Source organism: Thunnus maccoyii, chromosome 24 (assembly GCF_910596095.1).
Source record: "Thunnus maccoyii chromosome 24, fThuMac1.1, whole genome shotgun sequence".
In the NCBI taxonomy this organism is placed as follows: Eukaryota; Metazoa; Chordata; class Actinopteri; order Scombriformes; family Scombridae; genus Thunnus; species Thunnus maccoyii.
Window position 1 is genome coordinate 5,654,601 of NC_056556.1, and position 16,418 is coordinate 5,671,018.

Genomic DNA, 16,418 nt, shown 5'->3' on the forward strand with positions numbered 1-16,418 from the left:
TGAACCACAAACTTTAAAAACTTAAATATTGTTAAAGTGAACTTTACTGTAAATGGTCTTAAAGTCCTGCTATTGTTTTCTCCTCCTTTACCTAAAAAATATGACTTTCAAAATGTTTTAAAAAATTGGAAAAAAAAACAAAAAAACATGACGAACATTTGGGAGATTTTATATGCCACAAATCTGAAACGTCTGAAAAAGTTTAGTCTCAAATAAATATACTGTATGAAGTGTCGTATTGCTGTTCTTGTTATTACCCAATTTAGTTTTTTTTCATCTTTACACCTTCCTCTGTGATCTCAGATCAATTTTACTGTCCTTGGGCTCATAAAACCTTATTTCACACCCCATTAAATAGACTCAAAAACACATGATCGTCTTCTTGTCACTAAGGAAATTACATTACAGTATGAGACTTTCCCACGACAGCAACAAAGAGTTCAGAACAAATAGTTTGTTCGGACAAAAACCTTCATGTTCCTCACTGCTGAGTTTAGGGTAACCTTGTGAATTTACTCTTCACTCGTGCATCTGTCGTGTGTTCTTTTGGGGCAGATCTACCCGGACGAGGGACACTTCCTGTCGAGACGCAGCCATATTCAGCTGACTCACTCCTTAATCGGTTATTTTAGAGGATGTCTGCTCGACACATCATCATTACTCGACCAAGAACGGGACGACGAGTGAGAGGGAACGTGGTTGTTATTGGAGTCTGTGTGTGTCCGTTTTTTTTGTTTTATTTTTTACGTGTGTGTATATATGAGCGTACATGCCCCTGGTAGAGTGAGTTCGAGCGTGTGTGTGTGTTTTATACCTGTAGCACAATGTTTGACGGACAAAACAAGCTTATTCGTAACATATCAGGCTCGTTTCTGTTGCTCATCTCTTCAGTAGAATAAACAGATCTGTCTTCAGGTGTCATGATGCAATTTTCAGTCAGGATGCTTTGAAAAGATGGGTTACAGCCGTCGGTAGCGGCCTGACAAGGAGGTTATCAGTGGCGGGAAGTGAAATGTTATCGCTTCTTCTACCCGACAGAACAGAGAAGTGCCAAGTTGGAGTTGTATAGGAGGGAAAGAGAGTAAGAAACAGGGGGTGACGACGTTCTTTCTTAAGATATTGGTAACCCGTTGTCCAAACAAGCGTCTTTCTGTACAGTCTCCACATAATTTTATGACACGAAAACAATTTCTGACAGGTTTCCATGACGTGGACACAAACTGAAACGTGCTGCAGCAGCAAGATGTAAATGAGCCATTTTAATGTCACGTAAAGGTCAGTAATAGTTAATTGTTGGCAAGTGCTCGTGGTTAAGTTTAGGCAATTAAAACATAGGTTAGCTTGACATTTCGGGTGATGGCTGAGCAGGAAAAACTAGCTGAATGTAAAGAAATTTAACTTTAAAGTCCCTGATTTGGCAGCAAATCTTCAATATTCCTCCAAAAGATTCAAATTTCAGGACTAAATAAGGTTAAAAAAACACCATTGGGTTTTATTTATATAGCAGTATTTAATTTTAACACTTAACTCAGCTCCACTAATCCGTTTTATCAGGACTGTGTAGATGTAGTGTGATAAGATTTGATTAACAGCGACCAAATAATCCACATCAGATCCTGATTGATGCCTTTTATTTCCAGTGGAGTTCTGCCTACTTTAAACTAGAGGAAAAAAAAGCAAAGACAGAAACATGAATCATTCATGTGAAATAACCAAAACTGTTCCAACATTAACAGAACATTTTGGATCCTTGTTGCTCAAAGTAAAAAGCTGATTGAGAACATTTGTTTTAGGGTAGCAAGAAAAAAAAGTTAAAAATGAAAATTCTCAGCTTTTGCATTTTGTTTGTATCTTCTTTTGCTCTGCAGAAACATACGTCTTTCCTTGTACTCAGTGAAAGAAGGTTTTTGCATTTCATGGCTTTGCACTAAAAAATTTGTGAGACCAGACTGCCTCTATTAACTATATTTGGTATTCTGAAATGGACAACACAGTCAGCCTTCAGTGAAAGGGACTGAAACCATAGAAAACAACTGATAGATGTGCACTTATGGTTCTGCCTTTCAGAATGCTTTTTGCCTGGTGATAAATGGATTTTTTTTAGCAGCTTTTAGAAGCTTTCTCTAAACAATGAGTGTTCTTGTTTTGATGCAAATGACACCAGTTTGATCCCCCAGTTAGACATATAGCCACTGCTGTTAAAATGCATCATTGATCTTCCAAATCTTCCAGTAAGAACAGACAAGACATTTGTATTAAAGAGTGATCAGATCTTAGAAGAGTTTTTGGTCTCGAGGGATCATTTTCATCATCTGCTGCTACCTTTTCCTATAAACAAAGCTTCCTTAAGTATTTCAGGAACGAGCCTGAATTAGTGGTCGTCTGAAAGTATTTAACTCTTACAGGACAGCATGTTTAACCAACCAAAAAGCAAACTTGGTTGGCTCGTCAAAAACCTCTCAGAAAACCTGCGTTCTTTGGGTTTTTAGCATCAGTCTCGTGTATTCGTTCGGAGCAGCTTGCCTGTTTTCTGGTTGCAGGTTTGTAGATTCATCCAGCCTTTAGACAGCAATAGAGCTAAACATATGTACAGAACTTTACATCACAGGATCTCTTTTTTATTACACTTTGTCTCCTTCTTGGTGTCATTGTTCAACTGAGATTTACTTAGATATTTGAAACAAACTCTTTGTTGACACATAATTTAAAGATATCTATGTAAAGATTCAACTTAAAGGGGCTTAAGTGGGGTTCTCCCTTTGCACAAAATGTGTTAGCTACTCATAGTTTGGCCTATATTATGTTTTTGAATAAAACTTTCTTGTAAAAAAACAAAGCAAACAACATATTGTGAAACCAATCTGCAGCAGGCTTATTGCAGTTTCAGTCTTTTACATGGTGATTTATAACCTTGTCACAAGGAGTTTGTGTTGAATTCCTGCTCTAATGTTCTCATGTCTCATGTGAAAATGTAGTTTCATGTTTTGATAATTGCAGACCACTATAATTTAAAGGGGAACAGATGGGACTTTTTTCTATGTTTTTATAATTTCTAATGGTTCCCAGAATGGTTATGAATCACTTAGTGTCCCTTTAATCCTCAGATGATTAAAGCGCTTATTTAATTTGGTTATGGAAATGATTAGTTTTTGGAAATTTGGTTGATTTTTTTGATTAAAATGTGTCATCTACTGTTTTAGATAAATACTTTTGAGTACAAGTGCTGAGTCTGTGCATTTCCAGCTGCTTTAAAATTTTGTTTTTTGCTGTTCACTGCAAGTTGTACCTCTCAGTTTAGAAACACTCACAGGTTATCCATAAAGCATTACAATAAAAGGCATCATAAGTGTTATGGCAACACGGCGCCTGAGAGCATCCAGCACTGTGATTGTGGGTATGAGAGTGATTCAGACAATTACTGTCGGCCGCACACGAGTGCCATTAATCACAGTGATGAATGTCCTCTCAGCTTTTAGACATGAGGAGCCAACATGTGTTCAGTCTGGAGTTTAATTTTCAATCTGCTGTGAACACATAAGAATAAAAAAAAACATGACAGGACAACAATGATGGCAGCATATCTGTGAAGTTAGAGTTGGTATGAATTGAGGTGGTAATCCCCGAACTGCATGGCTAGCAGATTGGTTGCCATGCCAACCACTTTGGTAGCCTTGGATACAGCTACATCTCATAATTCATTTAAAGTTGAAACATCATGCAACATCTTCAAAGCCGTGTGTGTGTGTGTGTTTTTTCTGCCTCTCCTAAAAACAGCGAAGAAACCCGACCTGCTGAACTGTGCTGAACATCCTCCCCTCTGGCTGCGCTTTGTAACATTTGATGCCACATTTGAGTCCAATTTAAAGAAACAGTCTGTGAAGTCATGGTTATTGTTTCTATCAGGGTTTGTACTGTGAGTTTAACTTGATTTTCTTCAGGGGGAAACATTGTGGGTGTGGGATGAATAAAGCTTATTGTATTTTTTGGCTGTTTTAATATTAAAGAACTATGAACAAGCTATATTTGATCTCACTTTCTCGTCTTATGGCTGCAGGTGTTTTTGGAATTTATGGAGCTTGTCTTCAATGTATAAAGAATTTATTGTTATTTTAAATCCTTTTTTTTTTTGTAAAAACTGCAGTTTTTTCCCATCTAGAACTACACGAATGTGCTCAGATCATGGTAAAACTCCATTTGCACACTCCTTTCCTGTCCTGCAGGTGTGTTTTCTGCCTTGAATCATCACCTGACACCCACTCCCACTTGCACACCTGTTCCCAATTTCCTGATTAGCTCCCCCACCATTAAACTGTATATACTTTACCCCTCAGTTCCCATGAATCGACTGTTGATTGTGCACTGGTCTTCTGTATGTTTAGGCAAACCCAAAAACTTGTTAAAGTAATGAAAAATTATCTTGACATTAAAAGTAAGAATATCACTCACTGGATGTTGAGCTTATTGCCACTCATAATTGGAGTAGAAGAAGAGTCTAATCATTTGGAAAACCTGCCAAATGATGTAAAAAGTAGCTCAAATTATCACAAGCACACAGAAAACATTTTTAAATCCTCAATCAAGCAGAAAAAAGAGAACCCCAGTCTGCCAACACTGTTTACAGACACACTTGTTTTAACTCAACCAGCCTCTGAGTCATAAATTTGAGTCCACTGTCTGCAAGACTGTTCACAGGTTTGCTCTCTGGTTGATGTTTCCTGTTGAATTGCAGAGGAAGTGTTGCATTTAAGCAGTGCTGATCAGACAAAACACAGTACCATAAAAAAAAAAAAAATCTAAAACTTAAAGGAGAATTATATCCCTACATCACCCAAACCTCCAAATAATGTGTCAAACTTTTAGTATTACAGAGATTTAAAGTTTATGTGTTTAGGGGATAGTTCTCTCAGCAGATTTTGCTCCTTGTGTTGCTCGGTTTAAATAAGAGGTTTCAAGAAAAGCAGAGCCTTTTCCATCAAATCTGACTGTATAATCATGTCCTATAAACGGTCAGTTCCTTGACATACAGTACAGTAATTCTTTCACGAAAAAGAAAATTAGCCTCATAATTATAAAATCTACCTTTTTTGGCAGTTGTAGGAATAAACTGTGTTTCTTTATTCATTCATTGCATCCCTACTATTCAGTAATCTGTCCTCGCCCTGTTCATGATTATACACTGATATCAGCACCTCTTAATTTTCCTTAATAGCACTCAGTAAGTGTGGCTGCAGCTGAGAACAGCAGCTCATGTCAGCAGTGTGAAAGTGTCAGATATGTTCTGCAGCCTTAACATTGCATTCTTTTAATGACTGTGCCAGTAAAACTTATCAGTCTTATAAAATAATGAAAAAAAAAACCTTTTATCTCTTTCTCTGTTCTTCATGACCTTTATAAATCTCCTGTCCACACTGCCTAGACTCTGCTCAAATTGAGCCTTAATTACATCAAACCAATTACTGGCTTCGTCCACTGAGGGAGAGAAGAGAAGAAAAAGTCCACCAGCAACTTCAGAAACTATGAGTTAAGACCTGAAAGAGAAAATAGGTCTGCCGGGTGGTTTTGCACAGAAAATCTATAAAGAGAAAGACATCAGTACATTTTCTTCTGTAGCAAAATAGTAAATCTACTCCAGTTCTGCACAAGCTTTACCTTGGAAGTTTTAGAGCCTCCACACATATCAGTCATCACAACACACAGAGATTTTAAAATGCAAAAGCTCCAATATTACTGCAGAAAACTTTGGCGTTGTTTATTGCCTGATAGCAGCAACATGATGGTTGCAAAGGTCACACATGTTGTGCATGTGTGGTTTTGAATCATGTGCGTCTCAGAGCCAAGCTGGTGGACTTGTGACATCCTAATTTCATAAATTGCAATGATTTACAGCAGCTTCCTCTCACAGTAAAGCCAAACTGCCATCTTGTGGTGACCTGCCAACAGCTCACGTGTGTGAATTAAAGAGGAAGTGAATCAAATCTCAGCCTTTCCTTTCCATTCTTGTGATAAATGTAGCTAGATGAGGGAAGAGACGCCTAAGAAAGAGAATCCCTTTATGTGAAAGGCTATCAGTAATGCCAATGCAATACAGCATTTATAGACACAACTCTACCAGGCAACAGTTATGGGTAGGCTGAAACTGAAACTATTTGTCATTCGACATAAAATGAACCAACAATACTAATCTATTCATTTATTTAAGTAATTTATGATGCAGAAATGTCAAATATTTGTGAATTCTATTTTCTCATATGTGAGGATTTGCTTATTTTCTCTGATTTATTTCATATCTTTAGGTTTTAAATTTTTGTTGAACAAAACAAGCGATTTGAAGAGGCCATCTTAGGCTTTGGGAAATGGTGAATGGCGTTTTTTTTTACTGTTTTCTTATATTTTATAGACTAAACAATCAATTAATCAAGCGACAGATAGCTAATAAGTGCTTACAGTGAAGCTGATATTGAAGTAAAATTTAAAGTGCAACGTAAAACAGACTTTAAGAGTTTAACACTGTCAGTAAAGCTTTGATCAAGAAACAAAAGGGAGAAAGTGTAAATTGCTTTATTTAGAAAAGAAGGTAAAGACAGATTCCCTCTCACCAGAGAGTCATTTTTCAAATAAACCAAACACCACGGGATTTGAGCTTGGAGGAATTGCTGCTCAGCAGTAACGTTAGTGTTTATTACATACCGGTCGGTAAACTGCACATTAACACTCAGACTGCTCCTGGAGGACACTTGTCTTACTTATCAAAACCATTTCTTGAGGAGAGAAAAACTTTACCCTTTCTTTAATACAGCTATATTACTTCTTCAGTTCTAATACTCCTCCCCCTCTTCATCTTCCTCCACTGAGTCGATGCCGACCTCTTCGTAATCCTTCTCCAGGGCAGCCATGTCTTCTCTGGCCTCTGAGAACTCTCCCTCCTCCATCCCCTCTCCGACGTACCAGTGCACGAAGGCCCTCTTGGCGTACATCAGGTCAAACTTGTGGTCGAGTCGAGCCCAGGCCTCAGCGATGGCGGTGGTGTTGCTCAGCATGCACACGGCCCTCTGCACCTTGGCCAGGTCTCCTCCTGGAACCACTGTGGGAGGCTGGTAGTTGATGCCTACCTTGAAGCCTGTGGGACACCAGTCCACAAACTGGATGGATCGCTTTGTTTTGATGTTGCCGATAGCCACGTTGACATCTTTGGGCACCACATCGCCACGGTACAGCAGACAGCAGGCCATGTACTTGCCATGACGAGGGTCGCATTTCACCATCTGATTGGCTGGCTCAAAGCAGGAGTTGGTGATTTCAGCCACAGTGAGCTGCTCATGGTAGGCCTTCTCCGCTGAGATAACTGGGGCGTAGGTGGCCAGAGGGAAGTGGATACGAGGGTAGGGCACCAAGTTGGTCTGGAACTCTGTCAGGTCTACATTCAAGGCGCCGTCGAAGCGCAGGGAGGCAGTGATGGAGGAGACGATCTGGCTGATAAGGCGATTCAGGTTGGTATACGAGGGACGCTCGATGTCCAGATTCCTGCGGCAGATGTCGTAGATGGCCTCATTGTCCACCATGAAGGCGCAGTCGGAGTGCTCCAGGGTGGTGTGGGTGGTCAGGATGGAGTTATAGGGCTCCACCACTGCTGTGGACACCTGAGGAGCTGGGTAGATGGCAAACTCCAGCTTGGACTTCTTGCCAAAGTCTACTGAGAGACGCTCCATCAACAGAGAGGTGAAGCCAGAGCCAGTTCCTCCTCCGAAGGAGTGAAACACCAGAAAACCTTGCAGACCGGTGCACTGGTCAGACTGAAAGGTAGAATTTACAGTTAATTAATCAGTTTTTAAACAGACTTGAAACAATACTTCTGGTCCTCAGTTCTGATTTGTAATTAGGGTTTATGACATCAACAACTGTCCTCCATTTAAAAATGTACTGCTTAGTGAAAGAATTGTATTAACTAATTAATAAATACAACTTTCTTTAGTATTTTGTTCTCTTTCATTTGGGTTCTCTGCGCTTCAGACAGCATGACTAATAACATCTTCTGGATGCTGTGAAATTGCTTGAAAGCATGGCCTCATCAATAATAACTTGAAATGTTTGAATTTTAGCCCCAGGAATCCAAACTTCTCTGCAGCCCCTCTTACCAGTTTGCGGATCCTGTCGAGTACAGAGTCAATGTGCTCCTTTCCAACGGTGTAGTGACCGCGGGCGTAGTTGTTGGCAGCATCCTCCTTCCCTGAGATCAGCTGCTCGGGGTGGAAAAGCTGGCGGTATGTGCCTGAACGAACCTCATCTGAAAGAGAAATAGAGGCGTTTTGATGGCATGTTAATGTGTGGGAAGTAATACTCTTCTTCTGTTTGTTTGTGTGGAGTTTTTCTTGGCTAATTGAGAGTCTTAGGGTTGAGTGCCATATTTGCAAAGCCTTCTCAGACAAACTTGTGATTTTGGGCTATGAACTGACTCGACTCTTTTGTGGATACTGAACTGAAAAACTTTTTTAAAATCAATTTAAATTTAAAAAAAAATCAGAAGTTAAACAGAGTTACATTTAGTAGAAACTAGTGTGATAACTAATGTGATACAGTAATCATATCAAATTATTGATTAAGTGATAAAATTTAAACATTCTATTTTAAATAAAGACCAAAATGATGTAAATCTCTCAGATTATTATATAAGTCTAGTTTAAATAACTGTTTGGAGTTTGGAGAGGAAGGAATCAGTTATCGTAAATGTTCGCTGATTAGTGGAGTATTTATCTGACACAAAAAAGCTCAGGTGTAACCAATAATATTAATAAAGACTCTGTTAGATTTAGATGTTCAACACCATGGACCTCACACTGGGACATATAAATGGTATAAAGTTACATTTATATGTGTCTGTGCTTGAGCATATTTGTTTCCAGACTTGTAGTGATGAGTAAGCCTCTGAGATCTGGCTCTGAGAGAGAAAGACGATCTGATTGGCCGATTTAAACTGAAGAGGGCGGGGCTAAAGTGAAGCTTGAAAACATTACCAGCTTGAAAAGAACTTTGGTCAAACTTAAGTTATCATAAAAGGCAATGATTTTGATTTTTTCATGACCACTGCATAAATAGTCTTGTAATTGTAAGTGTGGGTAAAGATTAGCAAGTTTAATGTTTATACCTTTTATAACTTTATTGCTTCCTTCTATCTTTCCCTTCACCTGCATTAAGTCCAAAGTGGCATTGAAAGAAAAGTTGGTTTTTCAGCTCAACAAAACCATTGCATCACTAAAACAGCAACTCCAACAAGACCATTAACTCCTAAATACTGGCTCCCAGGTTGGCATGTGTTCAGCTGAGTGAATGTGAAACTGCTGTAAATTACAATTCTGCTTTGAAGAAATCCAACCCCCGAAACTTGAAAGACTTCTTTTGAAACTCACCAATAACGGTGGGCTCTAGGTCGACAAAGATGGCTCTGGGAACATACTTCCCAGTGCCGGTCTCACTGAAGAAGGTTGTGAAGGAGTCATCGTAGCCTCCGGAAGGCTTGTCGCTGGGCATGTGGCCGTCTGGCTGGATGCCGTGCTCCAAGCAGTACAGCTCCCAGCAGGTGTTGCCCATCTGGACACCAGCCTGGCCGACGTGGATAGAGATACACTCGCGCTGTGGAGGAGAAAAAGAAGAGATTTAAGATATTTATTATTATAATTTAACCTTTCTATACTGAATCCAACAGGATTTAGGCGTATAACTGCAGATTATAATCAAATGCAACTGGATTTTCCTCATTTTCAGCTGCTAAATGTCAAAATTATCACTGAATATATCATGCTAATCAAAACTCCACGGAATTTTAAACCATAATTAGGTTAAATGTCTTTTTGCTGGATGTCTTAATGCCAACATTTCTGCTTTTAAACTTGTCCAGGCCTGCAAAAAATGACAGTTGGGCTTCAGCAAAAAAACGGGGTGGAGTCAACGTGTTATAACTTCTCAAATCCTCAAATGATTTTGCCACATCATTTGTGTCACAACCCATTTCTGGTGTATTGAAATTTCCGGGTGTGCATCTGCAAATGTGTCAATAGGACATGACACATCCCAGTAGTCACCAATCTAAATAAGCAAGCAGTGGTGATTAACAGAGTCTTGTCAGATAGTCTGTAGGGGCCAAAGTGCCTCCACACCCTGCTGAAGTATTTCAAGTTCCTTGTAAAAGATGTGGGTGAGGATGGAGGAGCGAGATGCATGAATGCTGAGGGCAGAAACAAGTTTGGTCTTATCATTTGGGAGGGAAATTCGTCCTGAGGGAGTTAAGGATGCAACGTCATCTGTCCTGTTTTGTTAACTGTCCCTTTGCAAGGAGATAACAGTGACAGAGATGCAAATGTTGTGTGAGAGTGAGACACAAAACCAAACTCTAACACCAAAGTATCCATTTCTCACAAAATAACAGCATCTTTTAGAATGAAATCAACATCATTCATCTTGTGAATTTTAAGTTCCCTAAAATGTTGGGTTTCGCAATCAAACATTTTGAATGAATTTCTGCTAATCAGAAACGGCTTTGTCCCACCACTGTGTGTTCAGATAATTGCAGCAGTTAGTCTGTCAACAAAAGGCCAGCTGTCACTGGTAATTTGAGAACACAAACATGTCAACTATTGCTGTCAAAATATCATCGAGTCCCTTTGTCGCAGCACTATTCATACCTGCTGCAGGATGTGGGTCAAAATAAGAGTTTAAGTCAACCAGATCCTGTTATATTTATGCATATAATTAATAATTTAATGTTTACTAGATGACTTTTAGGATAAAAGAGGCTGACTCCTCCATCTCTAGCTGACCTCTGACCTCATTTTTAGAGGGAACATGTGTGTCTTTCACATATTCATATTGTTGTAAAATTCCTGAGATGTCTGAAAACATCCTGACTTTGCAGCTCGTCATGTTTTTCCAGTCTGACCTCTTTAGCAACACAAACAACCAGAAGCATGAGGGGAGAGAGAGAGAGTGAGAGAGAGAGAGAGAGAGAGAAGGGTATGTTGGTTGTGTGTTATGTGTCTAGACCACCAGGTATTCTTTTCAGTGTGAGCCTTTGGTTTGTTTTGAATTCTGATCCCTTGACGTCCCCCCTCGCCCCTCCTCCTCCCCAAAAAATACTTGAGATAAAGAAGAAGGAGGGGTCACACTGACATGAGAGTTGCCAAGTATAGTATGGCAATGGCAGCTAGCTCAGCAGACAGCTATTTTGAGTGAAGTGTCATTCACACGACCCACACACGCACACACCAGCAGCTACACTCTACCCTACTAACCTGTTTGGACTCCCTGACTGCAGATTATATCTGAAACATATGTTCAAACTGCAGATTCCTCCTTAAACAAAAGTATCTGCCCCCTCCCATTACATTTACAGTCTCTCTGCAGAATGCAACATGCAACTGCAAAATGATTATTGTCAAAAAACTTATAGTATAAAGACAAAATAACACTTCATATATTCAGCAAAGCAACAATGAACTTTTCCTGTTTTTGCTGTTAAGTGAGGCAGATGGTTTTGACATTTCTTGGCCGGATATAAGAAAAGTGGAAGTGGTGAGTGCTGTCATTGACTGCCACATTGGCTCATGTTAACAAGACACACAGCTTGTGAAATTTTCACTTCCTGGCAAGAGTGGGGGGAGGGTAAACTGACTATCTGCTTCCTGTATCTTGTCCTGACTGAAACTACGTCACACTTGCCATGCGGCTCCTAAAATGAGAGGGAAAAAACACAGCAGAGCATTGTTGTACACCAAAAACTCAGCCTGAATCCAAAATCATGTGATATATTCCCAGATTAAAACAAACCACAGCTGAGGTTCTAAAAGGGACCTGACTGGTTACACCCTGACCATAAAAACTCTGAATTACATAAATCTAGATGCTAACATGCTAAATCTCCACCTAAACCCAGACTAATAGTATTTTTTAAGGTGGAATAGCAGCTCCAAAGGCAGTATGACTCTCTGGTCCACACCTCCTCCCCTTTCACACTGTATCCCATATGGCTCAACAGGAAGCGCCACCAGATCATTTGGAAAACTACAGTTTACACCCCGACAAGCTGTTTTTACTCACTCCCGTCTCTCTAATCTTTCCCAATGACCTGCAAATGTTACAACACACTCCAGTATTTGCACCCCTGTTACGAAGGAACAAAGTAAAAAAGGGTAAGGTCAATGTCCTGAGCTAATGCTATCGACTGAACTTAAGACTCTTTCATTCTTGTTAGCTTGTAAAAATGTTGATCCAAGGCCACAAGGCTTTACTGTCATGTGCCTGACCACATATTTAACAGGGCAAATATGCTTGTTAGTCTGTATTTGGAGGTTGAATCTTTATGTATTCAAAAGGCCCAAAAGTAGCAGCTTCAGGTCAAACATTGCAGGAATTCAGAAGCTTATATGCTTTGTGGCGAATGGCAGAAATAGAAATGTAAAACACACAAACGGCATGTGGAAGCCACATCAGCATTCCCAGGCAGCCGGGCAAACAAGCACGCCCTCCTGACAGCCCTCCAGGCCCCATATGGAAACAGTTAACCTTTACTGAAGCTGGAGCCGCATGCCTGGTAGCATGTTTCCACTGATTGACTTTGTGTTTTTCTCTATTTCAAATATTTTCTGCGAGAGAGTTTTATGTGCTGTGCTGTGGCAGTGTCAGAAAGTTAGAAAGCTTCAAGTAGAAACAAAAGACAAAAGCTCTGAACTTTTTTTGGGGGAAAGAAAATATACAGATACCAAATATAACTATAACTATTCCACAATCATTACAGTTTATTATAGTTTTCAACACTTTGAGTACTTCCTCACACTTCAAATATGACTCATAATTCTCACTTGTAGCTCATAAAATGTTACATTTTGCTTTGCTGCAAGTCAACAAAGGAGTAAAACCACATGTTGATTGCTGATAATAGTAATAATGACTCCATACTCACCATTTTGATATTCTGATTGTCCTTTTTTGGAGAAGAAGTTCAAAATCGTAGGTCCTCACAGTGCACCTATAATGAGATCTCTGTGAGTGAAGTCCCATCAGTGTGTGACACACACGCACTTTTATAACTACTACAGGGGGGAGGAGGAAGAGGAGGTGGAGCCACCAACAGCTGCAGCTTTGTTCCTTTCAAATCTTTATTTCTTCCGCAAAAAACTCTTCTAAAATTGACAGAAAGTTTATGATATTCTTAAATATTCTGATTACATTTTAACAACTGGCACAATTTATTTCACTATTTTGGTTTGATCCCACTGTAGTGGCAGTTTAGAGTTTATGAGTTACAGAAATGTTCCAGTAATAAAACATAAGGAGACGCTGCCTTTGATAACTTTATATCTACTTTGCTGTTTTTCTCTGTTCTCTGATGTTTGTTTTAATAATCCAGTTAATACTCCAGCAAATCTTTTGTTGCAGATCAGTTTAAATGGCAATATAGTTTACAGCCACTAGATGGCGCCCTCATCATTTAGATTTTGTGTCCAACATTAAACCTCTACTGTGAGTAGTTTACCATGTGATAGAGAAAAGAAACTGAATTCCATGGGTTGCTTATTATCATTAAACTAGATTATCAACCATGCAAACCACTCTCTGGATACCAACTACTGCCCAAAAACCTCAGGTTACAGTTAGTAATCTTTATGTTAATTTGTTTGATTGTAAGTTTTGTTTGGGAATTTGCACAACTAAAATGCAAATATAGACCAAGATAGATACCATATGATTAAAATGTCTTTTGGCTCCGTCTTGTAGAAATCTAATCTTTAAGAAGAATTTTATTTAAGATTATATTGTGCTCACATGGTGCATATTGCTAAATAAGTTTGTGTTTTATCACATAAACTAAATAACACAGAGAAAACTTTTGGGTCCATTTAAGTTATTCTGCCCAGACAGGCAGATTTTACAATATGAAAAACATACAACATCAATATGATACATTTTGATCAGATTGGCAGGTTTTCTGACGGTGTATCAGAGTATTATGGTATTACAGCTACAGTTTAGTCAGTTATATTTGATATATTTTCCATTTCAGTGAGCCATGGTTTTTACCCGCAGGTTTGTATTTTGATTTTGCTCACACGGCAAGTGAACATATCCCAATTCAAGTTTTTCCAGATGTGGATGATTGGAGTGTAAACAGCAAAAAAATACTTCCTGTTTTTAAATTTCTGAATAGTGTAGAGAAAAATATAACATAACTGTAATTATGTTTTTTATTTCAGTGCGATTATACATTTTATGAGGCATTATGACATTAAATATAAGGGAAGAGAAGTCTTGTTGTTTTGGGGAAAACGTATAGTTCCTTTCTCTCAAATTGAGTTTTCACCTCACAAATGTTTTCCAATAAACGTGCACACACTGTGCCACACTGTTCCTGAACTTTACCTGTCCATCACTCTTTACAGGAATGCAGAGCCGAGCCGCGGGCCTTCAGAGGCCTGACGGAGCTCCTCGCGCCAGGCCTTCGGCTCTGAATGTAAACGTCCTCATAATCCTCAAACAAACCCCTGAGTCCTCCGGAGCCTATAGCTTCATCCCCTGAACCGCTCATTCCTCTTCAAACACTCCCCTAAGCATCTTTTGGAAAGCAGAGATAGTTTGCGATAGGCGGATAATGGAGATCTTTTTCAAGTGTTGTGTTTCGTCCTCCTCCCCTCGGAGGTCTAGAGATTACTTTTCTTTTACATCTTCCTCGGCGGTGAGACTGTAAACTATTTCTTTCCCCCTCTTCTCACAATCTTTTGGCAATCTGTCAGCCAGTGCTGCCAGTTTTTCAGCACTTCTTCTTTGCCAATTCTGGTTTTCCATGTCTGAAGTTGATGTGAAAAGACATTCAGTGTATTATTGAAGACTAAAACCTGAACTGCCCTTAAAAAAATAACAAAAAGTGCTATTTTATGAGATGATTTCAAATTAATTCAAGAATTTTGTTTGAATCAAGGGTCATTTTCTGAACAAAAATACAATAATGTGTCTTATTTGTCCATAATTTATTCAGTTTTTCTCATCTTTAAAGGAAAATTGTTCTTAAAGGGTGAATATAAAACTTTGAGACGGTGTTAAATGTAACATCATACGTTTACCCTCATGGATGTAACCACAAGTTATGGTTTTCATTTCACAAATTTGTGGCACCATCAATTTTTATCCGTAATAGTGTGTTGTGGTTGATTCTAAGGTTTTATTGTTTTGTGCAGGAAAACTGATTCTTACACCAGACTGTTCAATAATAAGAAATGTGTTTTTTCCTTTCTCTCATAAACAGTCTTTATCCGCTCTCAGGAAGTTATATACGATCCCTGTATGTCTAAATGTCAGCTGCAAAATTGGTGATGAAGATATGCTGCACACAACTTAACTCGCCTGAAGGCATCAGCCAAATGCCTGGAAATATAAATGTAAATGGGAATGAAAATGGTTGTATTGTACTGTATGTTTTAACTGCATATGTGTGAGACTTCAATTCAGAAACTGTAGCATGAGAATGGAATATTTATCCCTAATTTATGGATGTAAAATTATGCAGCGTTGCTTAAATTCAGCCAATCAACTGTAAACACCAAGCAAGTGCATAGCAAATGAAATTACTGGTGTAACACTGTATTAACATGAATATTTATAGACAATTTCCTATAGAAACTCTGAAGGTAGAAAGTTCTGATGCCAAACAGAAATGTTATTTCAAATATTAATAGAAAAAAAACATTTAAATTTATTCCAAACTTTTATTCCATCAGCAGTTTTCTGCATTTTGAAAAATATGGCACCTACTGTGACTGATTGCCAAAATGTAAATGTGATTATCATCTTTAGCTCCTTCTAAAATAGTATTTTCTCAAGATATATAATTATGATTTAATGTTGCAATTCAACATCCATAAATCTTGATTGTAACTTGTGAAATAACTGAAAATTACACCATTCTCAGAGAAAACGGAAGCTGACAGAATTGCTTGTAATGGCAGATGGTTTAAAGTGGCTATAATGGATATTTTTCATCATAACAACATATGAAATCACAGTGTGTAATGTGTTGGGTGTTGCTCGTAATGATGAACCTACAGAGAATTATCAGCAGCTCCTCTCGGCTTTATGGAGCTTTATTGTGAGTTTCAACTCATTGTTTATCTGTCCAGCTGCAACTTTACTGTCCAGGCAGCGGAAATAAACAACTGTTTGCTAACAAGTTCAACACATCAACTTAAAAGGTGATGATATGTCAGTGTCGTGTTCACAGCTTGTTTCTGCTGCCCCCAAGTGGCCAAAAAAAAATCAGTTAATGTATGTTTAAGAAGTGGCAGGCTGAAGAAAAATCACTTCCAATATGTTCACAAGGGGCTACTGTTGGGATCCAGTGGTCCCATCCTTGATTAATATAACAACACACTAATTAGACAGTG

General features: G+C 38.8%; 2 protein-coding genes across 4 annotated transcripts in view; one reads left to right on the forward strand and one right to left on the reverse strand.

The window, feature by feature from the left end:
* The window catches only part of LOC121892044 (inactive dipeptidyl peptidase 10-like), an 86,716-nt gene extending 82,696 nt beyond the window's left edge, over positions 1-4,020 (forward strand). For all 3 annotated transcript variants that reach the window (XM_042404821.1, XM_042404822.1, XM_042404823.1), the window contains one exon: positions 556-4,020. In XM_042404821.1, the coding sequence (XP_042260755.1) occupies positions 556-687 (132 nt within the window). In that variant the 3' untranslated portion in view covers positions 688-4,020. The remainder of the gene's footprint in view (positions 1-555) is intronic.
* A 2,522-nt stretch (positions 4,021-6,542) lies between these two features.
* Positions 6,543-13,048, reverse strand: LOC121892057 (tubulin alpha-1C chain-like). Its single transcript, XM_042404835.1, has 4 exons — positions 12,947-13,048; positions 9,402-9,624; positions 8,133-8,281; positions 6,543-7,790 (listed from the first exon to the last, which is right to left on the reverse strand). The coding sequence occupies exons 1-4, from the start codon at positions 12,947-12,949 to the stop codon at positions 6,816-6,818; spliced, it is 1,350 nt and encodes a 449-aa protein (XP_042260769.1). The 5' UTR covers positions 12,950-13,048; the 3' UTR covers positions 6,543-6,815.
* Positions 13,049-16,418: the final 3,370 nt, after the last annotated feature.